This window comes from Aulonocara stuartgranti, assembly GCF_965226115.1.
Source record: "Aulonocara stuartgranti genome assembly, chromosome: 23".
In the NCBI taxonomy this organism is placed as follows: Eukaryota; Metazoa; Chordata; class Actinopteri; order Cichliformes; family Cichlidae; genus Aulonocara; species Aulonocara stuartgranti.
In genome coordinates, this window is record NC_138958.1 from 32,823,412 (window position 1) to 32,836,678 (window position 13,267).

The 13,267-nt window shown below is 40.8% G+C and overlaps 1 protein-coding gene across 3 annotated transcripts in view; it reads left to right on the plus strand.

The window, feature by feature from the left end:
• The first annotated feature begins 976 nt into the window (after window positions 1–976).
• The window catches only part of abcc4 (ATP binding cassette subfamily C member 4 (PEL blood group)), a 56,039-nt gene continuing 43,748 nt past the window's right edge, over window positions 977–13,267 (plus strand). The window contains exons 1-3 of one of the 3 annotated variants that reach the window (XM_082522853.1): window positions 978–1,176; window positions 4,232–4,441; window positions 6,149–6,259. In XM_082522853.1, coding sequence (XP_082378979.1) covers window positions 4,368–4,441; window positions 6,149–6,259 — 185 coding nt within the window. In that variant the 5' untranslated portion in view covers window positions 978–1,176; window positions 4,232–4,367. Of the gene's footprint in view, window positions 1,177–4,149; window positions 4,442–6,148; window positions 6,260–13,267 lie in introns of those variants that run through there. The other 2 variants (XM_082522854.1, XM_082522852.1) reach the window with 2 other exon arrangements.

Sequence of the window (13,267 nt, forward strand, 5' to 3'; positions counted from 1 at the left end):
ATGTCCTTTGTTCATTACAATAATCCTGTCCGAACGTGAGAATAGTCAATATAAAATGTTTTCTTACCCTCAAATTGAATAATAAGGCAAAGATACACGTTCTTTATAAAACCAAAACATTCCCTCGCTGCGTCATGGTGACGCATGTGCCATGTTCGGTCGGGGTAGCTACCTACACGACATGTCCGATCCACGCTAGAGCAATAAATCTGTAGTTTTCTTTTCTAACTCTCAAATTGCATGGTAATGCAACGATACAAGTTCTTCATAAAAGCAAAACAAACCATAGCTCGCTGCATCATCGTGACATGTGTCATGTTCTGTAGCGTGTAGCTACCCTGTAGCTACCCCGACAGGGTAGCTACCTACACGTTATGTCCGATCCCACGCAATAAATCTATCGTTTTCTTTTGTAACCCCCGGTAACTGAGTGGCAATGCAACGATACTAATTTTTAAAGTAACGAAAACATTAATATTTCCCTGCATTATCCCGATGCAGGGGGGAAGGGCGGATTTTGTCATCCGCTAACAGCCATCGGCTGAAAGCATCGCCAACGCGATGGCGGATCATTGTCTTTGAGTGACCAAAATACTTTAAAATATCGCCCTGTTACTGTCTCATTCATCTCCTTTTCGCTCCCAATGTTATAACGAGTGGCAAAGGTGCTTTTTTTTACCGTTAAATTTGCGTGCCAGTGTGCCAACCGCAGTGCGTGCCGAGCCCTTCCGTCGTCAAAAATAACTACTTCCGGGGTACAGCTTGTTTTCCCAACCACAGCTTCACTGAAAAATTAACTTTTTGTCGATAACGATATGTATCGCGATATAACTTTTACTCGATAGAGAAATTAAGCTATCGCGATAGACCTCGCCGCTCTTGTCCTCTTAAAAAAAAAAAAAAAAGGTCAGCCAATCCAAATTAGGTAGCGCAGAGCCGAACCAATCATAGCCGCAGCGTCACGTTGCGTGACTTGTTACGTACAGCACAAGTGCCAAGCCGCACGTGTGTTTGTTTGGGAAGCAGCCAGCGGGTAATGGAGCCAGCGCGTAATGGAGGAAATGAGTGTGCCGACTAGAAAAATCAACCGAGCGTGACCGAAGAGAAAACAGATGATGGTTCCAATGCCGGAGAGATTGTCGAACGGAAGAGCCAAAGAAGTTCCGTAGTGTGAAGGTATTTCGGCTATTTCAAGTCTGACAAAAAACAGAGTAGCGTGCACTGTAAATTGTGCCGAAAGCAAGTCTGGAAATACAATAAACTGGTGCATGCGTCACACTGTGCGCCACGTTATTGTTTCGGTGAAATGAATTTCTACAATACTGTTACTGTTAATTCTACTCTCTGCAGTGTTTAAATGCTTACATATACACACAGTTACTGTCCCTCCACACATACGACTCGGTTCTGCTTCTATGCCCCAGCTTTGTTTACTTTTTCCCACCGAGGCTTCTAGACTTCTGATTGGCCAACATTTCTGCACGGTTAGGAATCTAGCGCCACCTGCTGCTTTGGCATGTTCATAGCAGCGTTTTCCTTCATTTCTGCCTTTATGTGTGGACGGGATTCTTTTTTAAAACGAAAACGGAAAATCTCCGTTTTCAAAAATACCCGTGTACATGTGGACGTAGCCTCAGTCTCTGACTGGAAGCGCTAATTCTTCATTCGGCTTTTGTCAGACTAAAGTAACTGTTAAAAGTGTTTGAAAAGCTCAGCTATACAACAAGGAGAGATTGAGAATTTCCTTTTAGTTCTCAGTTTATTTGATATTGACAAAAGTTAGTCAGTTTTGTCTGTTCTTCTGTAAAACAAACTTAGATTTATTTTTAGAATTAATATTTTGTTTCTAAGTGGAATTGACAATTTAGTCTGTTTCGTTTGTTCTATTTTGAAACTTAAACGCTTTAGCGGCTGCCTTTTGTGTAGTTTGCAATATTTGCCTTTATTTATCTGAAAAAGTCTCATGTTCCTTAAGTACATCTACCCCGTTGAACTTATTATGGGAAATAAATATTTAAATAAAAACAAGCTGCTGATTATTTCACATTTTACTTGTGAGCAACGGCACATTTAAATCTTACAAATATAGTTATTTGGCTCATATCGTGATAGATATCGTTATCGCCTGAAATGAAAAAAACATATCGTGATATGAAAAAATCTCATATCGCCCAGCTCTATAATAAAGTTAATTTGGCTTTGGTTCCAGCTTTTATATTTATTGTTTTTGTATTGCATATTGGCCTAAGAGAAAAGACGGGGGGGAAAAGGTGTGCGTGTGTGTGTGCGCGTGTGTGTGTGCATGTGTATTTTTTTTCTTTTTTTAGGCATAAAAACCTTTATTTTCTTTTTTTACACATACACCCCATTGTCTAAGACTGTTAGTGACACAGAATTATCATTTATTCAGCAGAAAGTCTATGGAATAAATACGAAAATTTACTTCATTTCATTCACTGGCCAAAAAGTGAAAAAATTGCACCACCTGGTGGACAAATATAAAAATTAAAATTTCAAGGCCCTGAGTCCTCATTGACATCCAAAGCAAAATAAATAAATAAAATCATATAATAATAATTTTGGGATGAAAAATAGCGTTTATAATGGAAGTCAATGGGGCCGAAAATGGTCCCTAGGGTAAAGGGTGTGAGGATTTCTGTTGCTCAGCCATTTTAGGCTGATTTAAGAAATTCACACTGAAATTTTAAAATTAAAAAAAAAAATCCTTTGGCAAGTTTGGTTATATTCCACTGAACACAGTGGAAATGGCATGCATTTAAAACCAGAAAGTGGTACAAAAAGGTCCCAGGACGACAGGAGGGAAACTGCTGATTTATTGGGTTTTTCCCACAGAACCATCCCCTTGGTTTATAGTGTAATGTATATGTTGTAAGCGGCAGTTGTCTGGTCACCCTGACCCAAGTCAATAAAGCATGCTGAAGAATTGTGAAAATAATGCACCTTTGCCTTGTTGAGCACTGAAGAAATGAAAATAACCTGAAACTACAACATGTGAGAAATTAAGCAGACCTGCCACACAACTTAGGATAGCAAGCGAAAGTAGTTTAGATGAATGTTATTGGGTTGAGCTCAGCTGCTTGTAATAATCTCCTGCTGGCTTCTCTTCTTTTGGCCTTTCTCCCAGTCAGCGCTAGCTAAACATCAACCGTAGTATAAAGTAACATGTGAGGTTAGGAGCTATGAACATGCAGCTTTGTTATCATTAGACTGAGACTGTCAGGACATTCATTTACCCTGGTTATATTTGACTGAATTTCAGTGAATAAGGGGAAATTAGTGAGAGAAGGAGAGGAGGTAGGTGTTTTAGTCCCTGCTCTCTTTTTCTATCTCTGGTCTTTTATGTCAAAGCAGGAAACACCTCTTGAATGTCAGACAGCCTCTCTCATCAACAACCTGCTCTTTATTTATAGGATATTCTCTTTGTGTCTACCTCACATCAGTGTGTTTGCCTCTGGGATCATAAAGTCACAGCAAGCAAGCAAACAAATGCCACCTCCTTTGCCATGGAAACTTTTGAGTAGAAAACTCTCAGGTTGGGTCCCACAGGACAGACACAATTTCGTTTATGATACATTGTTATCATAACTTAAATACAGTCAAGTGAGACCTCACAGCTACAAGGCAAGCCCTATGAGGAACGTATTTTGCTGACTAATGAGGATAAGCTCAAAGCATCTGACACACAGGAAGTTTATATGGACACGTTTGAGCTCTTTTACAGCATAAAGAAAATTTGATATTCACCAGTAAAGTCAATTTTTTCCTTAATTTTGATGCCAATTGTACCTTAAAACGTAATGCGGTACAAATATTGCTTTATTACTGCTTTATTCTTTTATTAAAGAAGTCCAGACGCTCATTTGACTACGATGACCTGGATGACTGAGAACCTTCACAGACACATTGCTTCTGCATCTGAAAACTGAAGGTGTTAAGGACTCTTCCATATTAGAAAGAGAACTATCTGCAGTATCTTTAATACTACTTTTTCCTCATCAATGACCAAAAAGAAGAAGAAAAATCATAGGTAAACTGGACTCTGTGACATTCTAAACATGTTACGTGAATGCACCGCAGCCACACAGTCAGTGCGCGTGCACGACTGTTTTAACCAATTGGGTGTGACGGGGCGGAGCGATTAAAGACATTTCTATTCTATTTTTTCTTTTTTTATGACCGCTTCTAAGGAGAAGGCCCATGTGTTTTACAGGATATGTAACGCACCTTGAGGTTGCTGACCTCCGCGTAACATATGTCTGCTCCAAAGCCACGGCACATAGCCACGAGGAGCAGTTTTTTAAAGGGGAAAGAGCTGAAGGGAACCTGCGGTGTGAGCGTGGGCTACGATGGAAAAAGTCAGTGAAGATGCCAAGACGAACCCGGCTGCCACCGCGAACTTTTTGTCCAAGATATTTTTCTGGTAAGTTAATAAAACGTCCTGCGGGCTAACGTTGAAACTTGAAAACACGTATAAAGGATGTGGAGAAATGTATATGTTTTCTAAATGTTGTTTTTAAAGTAAGTGGAGCCATAAAACAGCTTAAACCGAAAGTTGCTGAAAACCAGAAGTCGGGTGCTTGGCTAAAACGCGGTTGACTGGTTTTCGTTACAGAATTTAAACTTTAGGCAAGTCTTTAATGTCAGAAGCATCCTGTATATATTTATTCAAAGCTTTATCGTTGAGTTATTTTGAATACCGCCGCTTCAAATGTCAATTGTTTACTGGCAATGGGATGTTTGTTTGTGTGGACGATCAAGCTGTTTTTTGCTGTTTTGTACACGACGGTTTCCTTTACCACTCACGTCAAGCTCACGGAGTTTGATTTCTCAATTCCCAGCAACTTATAACCTCGCGAACAGAAGCAGGACCTCCTGAGTAGAACGTAGCCGTTGTTAATACACCCGTGCTCTTTAATTTTTACAGGTAATTGGACGTGTTTACCTTGCACTAGCCCAGTGGCAACGCGCTGTTACTTCTCTTCCAAAGAATCTCCCTTGAGTTACACCAGGGGCGAGTCTAAGTTAAAACCTTTAGGGGGGCTCAGTTTCCAAGGATAATGCCATGCATATAATAAATTGGCTTTAATATTTATGTAAAATGGTGCAACCATTCAGTCCTTTTCACCTTTGGAAACCTAAATTCAATCTGATAAATATTAAAATGTTGCCTTCAAACTCAATCTATTTAGACATTTAAATATAGTACTGTCACAGTGGTAGTGACTGAGGCAAAGGCTCAGTCCTGCTGACCACTATTTTCCAAAGTTAAAGAACAGTTTGTAGAAAAGCAGATTAGAGGAGAAGCATCCACAGCTTTTTTAAGCTAAGTCTCTTAACCATATAAAGTCAGTCCACTGTGCTTTAGACAATTTCTTTTATTTGTTTTTAATGGGTGCTATGAAGACATTTAGGGACGCTTGAGCATCCCTTAAAAGAGTCTAAGCTTGTCAGAGTTGTGGTAATCTTTTTAAAAAAGGAAAAAAAAAGTCCAACACAATCTACAGACTGACTGTGTAAATCATTAGTAAACACCTCCTATAGCCATTGGTAAACAGTGGTCCCAATTTTGGGCACGATAGTTCTGCGGCGTCATGTGAGTGTCTGCTTTTTGGCATCTGCAAAAATGCGTGCAATTAGTTCCAGTTTGGGCCTGGCACGGCTTCAGTGAAAAACACTGTGTGTGCAAAGAGACATTTCTGCGTGCAAAATAAACTACACAGGAGTCAAGAGAGAAAAGGAAATCCATTAAAATGTGACTACAAAACACACAAAGAAATGAAATGGACACGAAGTGAGGTAAACAAGCAACAAAGACCTGCATTTTGGATCCTTGCTTTTATGTAAGTGCTGTTGTTTTTTTTTATTTGTTTGAATCTGTATATCTATTAATCCATCTGTGCCTCCAGCCCATCATGTTATGAAGTCCTGCTTTACCACACATTTCTCACGTCATTTTAAGGTTTTTTTTTTTTCATTGCTGCAAGCATATTACATGTTTTTTTTGCACGGCTCTAACACCATGTAGAGTTGATGATCAGCTAAATTAAACCATAAACTATGGTCTCTCCTCTTTCTTTCGACATCTGCTTCCACTTCCCTCTGACTCTTGGATTTATTTTTCCCTCAGGTGGCTGAATCCTTTGTTCCGGGCGGGGTACAAACGTAGGCTGGAGGAAGATGATATGTACCAAGTGCTTGCAGAGGACCGGTCGGAGAAACTGGGACAGGACCTGCAGAGGTAGAGAAGCTTTACATCTATGTACTAAGACACTATCACATCTGGTGGCTTTGTTAGCTCATTCACATGCGTCTGACTGTGTTGGTGTTGAGTTTGAAGGCTTCTTTCTAACATGGATGAACTGAGGGGCTACACCAAGGTCCGGTATAAGGGATTGAAGCACCAGCCTTTCCAATTAGTAGGTGACCTACTCTACCACCTGAGATACAGCCACACCAGTATACCTAGGAGTTGGGTCATTTACCCATTTCTAAATGTTAAGTGATACCACTCACTACCCTCTCCTTCAAGGTATTTGTTATGGGAAATACTTATAACTGACAAATCACTTTTTGGGCTGGTTTTTTTGTTGTTGTTGTTGTTTTTTTTTTTTAACTATATAAATAATATTTTCTCTCTGTACTGTTTGAGAAGCTGTGGCTCAGGGGGTAAAGTAGGTTATCTGCTATTTTGAAGGTTGATGGTTCAATCCCCTCTGCACCCTGGACAAGATTTGAACCCCAAGTTGTCCCCTCACATCAGAGTGTTGAGTTTACATATGAAAGTTAGACAAAGTGCTCTACGCATAGAATAAAAGCGCTGTTTGAAGGAATGAGGGTTGCAGTAGGAAAATCGTCGAGTGATCAGCAAGAGTAGAAATGGACTTTATACATGTTTGTCACCTGTACTGTCTCCAATAGAGAATCTTGTAAGATATAACATTAAATGACAATTTTTATAACATTTTTTTTTTAAATAGTGGTGGCATGAGGAAATATAGGGCAGCTGTTTTGGATCACACTTTACGGTGAGATGATCCATTCAGTTCTATGTTGCTCTGTGTTTAAGTCACCACATGACAGAAGTTTGGAGGAAATTACACTACACTAAATGTGTTTAACTATAATTTGTTACGGATTCAAATATTGGGGATGGATACAAGAGGAAAAACCAAAATAACAACACTGGTCCGGCCGGGTTGAGTCAAACGATGATTTTAATGATCACACGCGTGGGAGATGGACACCGTACGCAGACAGCATCAGATCTCAAAATGGTGGAGCATTGATCAAACTCTTATAGCCTCTAGTGGCCCCCACCTAATCATAAAAGCCTAAACATTCACATTCTTTCTCTCACACAGCGCCTAAGCTACGACCTTGGCTCCCTGTTTATCTGCTCCTGCTGAGATGGGGCAGAAAACCTCTCCAGTATGTTCTGTTCTCTTCTAATCAGACAAATAAGGCGATGACTTTCTGCGAACAGTATTTCTTATAACTCAGCAGTATAATGCATCATAAAACAATATCATTCATTCACAATAAATCAGCAGTCTAATGTAATGCAAATCAGTTTAAAAAATGCAATAGTTATCACCTTCTTCTAATTCAGGAGAATAATGCAAACTAAAACTACATAATAATTCACAATCTTTAATTAGGGGTCTAACATGGCATAAAATAATATTATAATCCCACACTCCCCCTGTTGAGCTCTTTAGAATAAAGAGCTCACCTACATCCTGTAATCCAGTGTGGCCGGGTTCATTTCTTCTTACCCCTGAGGCCCTTTGTCCCCCTGTTGGGTGAACCATACGTGAGATGACCTCTGTGTTTGCGCAGTTCAGATGCAAGAAAAACTATTATTACAACAACAATAGTAGGTACAGATGATACTCCCATCACTCCCCAGTTCTTCCACAGCTTTATTTCGGTGCTACCTTATACCCTTCAGACATACTCAGACTAGAACCTCTGTCCGAGGAGCTTTTAGCCTTTATTTTATTGCTGCAGCCACCAGTGTCTTCCAGTTGGGTGATCCTCTGCTCTTCTTTCTTCAACCTCAGGGGTTAGACAACCCTTCAGTCGTTACACAGATCAGGGGATTATTCTGCCCCGATGTCAAACAACGATCTGTGTATCCTCTGGTCACAACTGTGTCCCCCAGAAAAAGGAACAGGAACGTGTCCCCCTTTTGACCAAGAGCCTCTCGAACCTCGTTGGTCTGGTGTTCCTGGATTTCCGCCAACCCATTCATGGTTATTGCTGTGTTTATGGGATCCATCCTTTTGAAGTGACTAATCCGAGCCCAAACGCCATGACACTTGAACCCAGTTGGTGCCTTGGCAGTCACTGTGTCTGTCTCTGCTGCGAAGGATCCTCGTATCTCCGTGACCTCGTCTGGTGTCTGTTCCTTTCTCTGTAAGAGACAGAAAACCAAAACACCTCTCTCCCTAGCTCTAATAATCTAATGTTGTTATCTACTGATCTTCTGGTGATTCAGAATTGGTTTAGAATATTCAGAATGTCCCAGGGACATACGCCGAACCAAAAGACAGAGTGCCAACTCATTATAAGCACATTTGCAAGGTGTGTCTGAAAATTATTAAAACCACTCATTTTAACAAAAGACATCAAAAACAAATTAGCCATTTTAATTCTAACATTCGCCCCCCGTTTTCACAAAATTCATGTGTTTCCTTCCGCCTACCGTCCCACGGTTTCCTCTCCAGTGTGGTACTCAGCTTCTCATGAACACAGGCATTTTATCTTCTAAACGCTATTCAGTTCATTTTAATGATTAACGCTCAAACATGGAAATAATGATTTATGCTTCTCACTGATTCTCTAAAAAAGTCCGGAAACCTTTCGGGTCACTATTAGCTTAAGCTTTACCATACCTAAGTTATTGAAACACAAATCAAGTCATAAAAATGTTCATATAACCCTTGTTTGATGTTAAAACTCAACTCCCCCCCCCTTTTTGACACATTCCCATGTGTCAAATCAACGGAGCTAGAAAATTAAAAGAAAAGGTTAGTGACCTCATATCTTAGAAAGTATCAGACTTTCTCCTATCCAGTGTTGTCGCTCCAGTCTCGTCATCCTGTGCCAGGGAATGAAATCAATTTAATTGACATGATAGATCTGTTCAACTCCTGGCTCCGCCCAGAGCCTGCGTCCACAGAATTGCCAAGAAACAAAACCTGTAATAATATGAATTTCACTTCAATATGAACTTGTTGACTACTTTTGACACAGCAAAGGAACATTCTCTCCTCCTCGAGGACAGGAACTGACTCCCACTTATCTCCTGGAGCCAACTGTCCCTTATGGAGACACAACATTGCAGCTACAAGGTTTTGCAGATTGTTAAGTTGATCTGTGTGTAATTCTCTGAATCAGGTATGTAATATTAAAGGAATGTTGTTTAATCAACTGCCACTACTTAAAACTTAACAAACGATATAACTGAATAAAAGATCACAAAGAAAAACATGATATCAGTGTTATGTAAGCGCATGCGGCCTTCTATGCTCGAAGTCACTCCAGTCCATAGATCAGCCAAACATCGCGTTGACTGTAGCTTTTAACCCTTATTAACTTGAGCACAACTCTATAATGAGCAACAAACTGCAATATAGTGGGGCAAAAAAGTATTTAGTCAGCCACCGATTGTGCAAGTTCCCCCACTTAAAATGATGACAGAGGTCAGTAATTTGCACCAGAGGTACACTTCAACTGTGAGAGACAGAATGTGAAAAAAAAAATCCATGAATCCACATGGTAGGATTTGTAAAGAATTTATTCGTAAATTAGGGTGGAAAATAAGTATTTGGTCACCTCAAACAAGGAAAATCTCTGGCTCTCACAGACCTGTAACGTCTTCTGTAAGAAGCTTTTCTGTCCCCCACTCGTTACCTGTATGAATGGCACTTGTTTGAACTCATCATCTGTATAAAAGACACCTGTCCACAGCCTCAAACAGTCAGACTCCAAACTCCGCCATGGCCAAGACCAAAGAGCTTTCGAAGGACACCAGGAAAAGTATTGTAGACCTGCACCAGACTGGGAAGAGTGAATCTACAATAGGCAAGCAGCTTGGTGTGAAAAAATCAACTGTGGGAGCAATCATCAGAAAATGGAAGACATACAAGACCACTGATAATCTCCCTCGATCTGGGGCTCCACGCAAGATCTCATCCCGTGGGGTCAAAATGATCATGAGAACGGTGAGCAAAGATCCCAGAACCACACGGGGGGACCTGGTGAATGACCTGCAGAGAGCTGGGACCAAAGTAACAAAGGTCACCATCAGTAACACACTACAACGGCAGGGAATCAAATCCCGCAGTGCCAGACGTGTTCCGCTGCTGAAGCCAGTGCATGTCCAGGCCCGTCTGAAGTTTGCCAGAGAGCACATGGATGATACAGCAGAGGATTGGGAGAATGTCATGTGGTCAGATGAAACCAAACTCAACTCGTCGTGTTTGGAGGAAGAAGAATACGGAGTTGCATCCCAAGAACACCACACCTACTGTGAAGCATGGGGGTGGAAACATCATGCTATGGGGCTGTTTTTCTGCCAAGGGGACAGGACGACTGATCCCTGTTAAGGACAGAATGAATGGGGCCATGTATCGTGAGATTTTGAGCCAAAACCTCCTTCCATCAGTGAGAACTTTGAAGATGAAACGAGGCTGGGTCTTCCAACATGACAATGATCCAAAACACACCGCCTGGGCAACAAAAGAGTGGCTCCGTAAGAAGCATTTGAAAGTCCTGGAGTGGCCTAGCCAGTCTCCAGACCTCAACCCCATAAAAAATCTGTGGCGGGAGTTGAAAGTCCGTGTTGCTCGGCGACAGCCCCAAAACATCACTGCTCTCGAGAAGATCTGCATGGAGCAATGGGCCAAAATACCAGCTACTGTGTGTGCAAACCTGGTAAAGACCTATAGTAAACGTTTGACCTCTGTTATTGCCAACAAAGGTTATGTTACAAAGTATTGAGTTGTATTTTTGTTATTGACCAAATACTTATTTTCCACCCTGATTTACGAATAAATTCTTTACAAATCCTACCATGTGGATTCATGGATTTTTTTTTTTCACATTCTGTCTCTCACAGTTGAAGTGTACCTCTGGTGCAAATTACTGACCTCTGTCATCATTTTAAGTGGGGGAACTTGCACAATCGGTGGCTGACTAAATACTTTTTTGCCCCACTGTATGTATAAAGATGATCATGGTTACACCTGCAATGAAAGATCATATGATTATGCTGACACCTGTAAATAGAAGATTAACCTGAGGTTATAACAATCACTGTAATACAAATGTTAATGTAATGTCAATAGCTTCAAGAAATGATTAATGCAATGCTTGTTATATGATTCTGATGCAATAATAATGCTGATGCTGAAATAACAGTAAAACACCCCCTTTTTATCCCACTTCACACATAAATGTTTATAAATGCCTCTTTCAATTTTATTTCCCCCTGTTTTTCCCTCACTGACCACAGCTGGGGAATCTTTGTCTTGAATCAGCCATGAATCCGGCTCACCTGATTCATCACTGAGCCCCACTGGCATCTGACAGGGTGGCGCTGCATATTCTTCCTTTAATGTCACTATTTTCCATCCATCCATCCATCCATTCCCTTCCGCTTATCCTTTTCAGGGTCGCGGGGGGCGCTGGAGCCTATCCCAGCTGTCATAGGGCGAGAGGCGGGGACAGGTCGCCAATCTGTCGCAGGGCGAACACATAGACATAGACAACCATTCGCACTCACATTCACTCGCACATTTACACCTAATGGCAATTTGGATTATCCAATTAACCTATCCCCACAAGCTGCATGCCCCCTGATGGGGGAATTGAACTCAGGACCTTCTTGCTGAGCGGCAACAGTGCTAACCACCGTGCCACCATGCTGCCGTCACTATTTTCAATCTGTTAATTAGAGTGCTTAAACATGAAGTAGACTACGTCCACAACAAGCCAATACAGCTGTAAATGTGGCCAATTATCAATCTATTACCAATCAATAACAAAAGATAGCTTTTATTTTATGCATGCTTTTAGTCAACCACTCACCCAGAGGATCTCCAATCCCAGAAAAATCCTTCTCCTCATTTAATGAGTCTGTCCTCCTTCCATGCCCTGGTAACTGGTTCATCCAGAGCTGTATCATCTTGAAATATACATACAACAAGCCAAACCACACGTTGGTCACACCAACCCTTTTCCGCCCTGAAGATGTCCAATGCCATCTTAGTCTGGACTGTCAAAGGTGACTTTAACGCTGACTGTTCCGACAATCCATTTTATAACATTTCCTGGTCAGATTAGCCAATCTCTGCACCAGGGTTTTAATAGTTTTGCAATTTTCATTAGTTTGTATTTTTATTTAGTTTTGACTTCAGATTTTCAACTTTATATCAGTTTTAATTAGTTTTTACCAGTTGTTTGCTAGTTTAGTCTAGTTTTTATCTTTTTGAAAATCCTTAGTTTCAGTTTAGTTTTGATTAGTTTCAGTTATAGTTTTAGTTGTGTCTGCAATAATTAAGTGTAACAAAATCCCAGTTTCATCATATCAGTCATGCTCTTCTGCTTATCCTCGGGTATTGAGACTATTAACTCTTGCAGCACCACGTGTTCGTAATTTTGGTTCAAGTGAATTGATAAACTTTTTGAAGGCAATTGACTCACACAGTTATGTAGATATCCCAGTCCTGTTGTCTCGGGATGCATCACGCTGCCTTGCATGGGATTAGCTTCTGTTCTCTGGGGATGAGGTTTGAGTGGGGGGAGCTCTTTGAGGAGGGGGAGTGTGCTCCCTTACCTTCTCAAGGTAAGCTAGGTTAGCCTTCTTGTGTGAGCTTTTCAAGTGCACTTTAAGGTTTGTGGGATTTTTTTCCCTTTAGAAATAATAATTTGTCTCTTTCCACTACAAGATACTTGCTTTATCCAAAACACAGTCATATTCAAAGTAATCCCAAATTGGACTCTAGCGCTTTCTCCCGACTTTTCCTGACATGATTCTGCGCGTGGACGGAGCAGCAACACCGACGACTCGACTAACGTACTGCCACCTGCTGGCATAATGAGACACAGCAAGACAAAAATCTGGAAACTAAACTTCATTTTCTCCCTTGACTATTGTATGACATGCACACATCAATAAAAACTAAACACATTTTTGCTATAAATTCAGTTAATTTTAGTTAGTTTTGTGAACACTCAT